Raw genomic sequence first — 895 nt, forward strand, 5'->3', positions numbered from 1 at the left:
TTCAGTCGGCGCGTGGCGGCCAGCCCTCTGCAGCCCCCTCGGGGTGCCGGGGTGGACCCAGACCGCGTCCTTCTCGTGGGTCGCCCGGTGACTCCTAGGAGGCAGCAGTTCCATTTCCGCCTGATTCTTACGGGGAAACTGAGGCACAGAGGGGGGCATCTCCCTACCCAAGGTCACACGGCCAAGAAGTGGCCCAGGTGGGATTCCTCTTGCTCTGCCTTCTCATTCCCGGTCCTAGGAGGCTCCCCAGGGGCTGGTCCCCTTCAGTTTGGGGCTGGGGCAGGCCTCTCCCCACCAGGGCAGCTTCCTCCCCTTGCCCTGGGCTCTCCCTCCTGGCCTTCCTGTTTACCCCGCAGAGAGATTGCTGAATCCCCAGAAGGGAGGAGGGCTGGGAGGGCGGAGTCCAGCTTTCCCAAGGGCTTCAGCCTCCTTTTACCAGGGAGGAAATTGAGGCTCAGAGACGCTCTGGGACCTGTCCCAGGTCACAGCCCTGGGATCTCCTGCTGGCACCGCGAGGGGTGCTCCGTCCTGGGCCACTTTCCCTCTCTCGGTTCACTCTCCTCTGTCTGGGAGACGTCTGTGTGTGTACCCACCCAGGGAACAGTGGCTGATCTTGCCAGGAGAGATGAGAAAGCTAGAGGCCCAGGTGGCCGCCTGCTGCCCATCTCGGAGACTGTCCCCCAGAAAGCTCTCCATCCAGCCCGTGCCAGGCCTCGGAGGGCCATGGACAGGGACGCATGGTGGCATTCAGGGGCGCGGACTTTGTGTCTGGAGGTCTGGGGAGATCCGCGGAATGCCCACAGCACAGGGCCAGGGCAGCCTGGGAGCTGGTGCTGATGGCCCTTCTAAACGGAGGAGTACCATGACAGCACAGGTCCCGGATGACATTGGAGGG

The 895-nt window shown here is 63.9% G+C and overlaps 1 protein-coding gene across 1 annotated transcript in view; it reads left to right on the top strand.

Moving 5' to 3' along the window:
• Positions 1-737: 737 nt before the first annotated feature.
• The window catches only part of TPCN2 (two pore segment channel 2), a 26,462-nt gene continuing 26,304 nt past the window's right edge, over positions 738-895 (top strand). Inside the window, exon 1 of the mRNA XM_005864495.2 lies at positions 738-774. Coding sequence (XP_005864557.1) covers positions 738-774 — 37 coding nt within the window. The remainder of the gene's footprint in view (positions 775-895) is intronic.

Source organism: Myotis brandtii, unplaced genomic scaffold (genome assembly GCF_000412655.1).
Source record: "Myotis brandtii unplaced genomic scaffold, ASM41265v1 scaffold187, whole genome shotgun sequence".
In the NCBI taxonomy this organism is placed as follows: domain Eukaryota; kingdom Metazoa; phylum Chordata; class Mammalia; order Chiroptera; family Vespertilionidae; genus Myotis; species Myotis brandtii.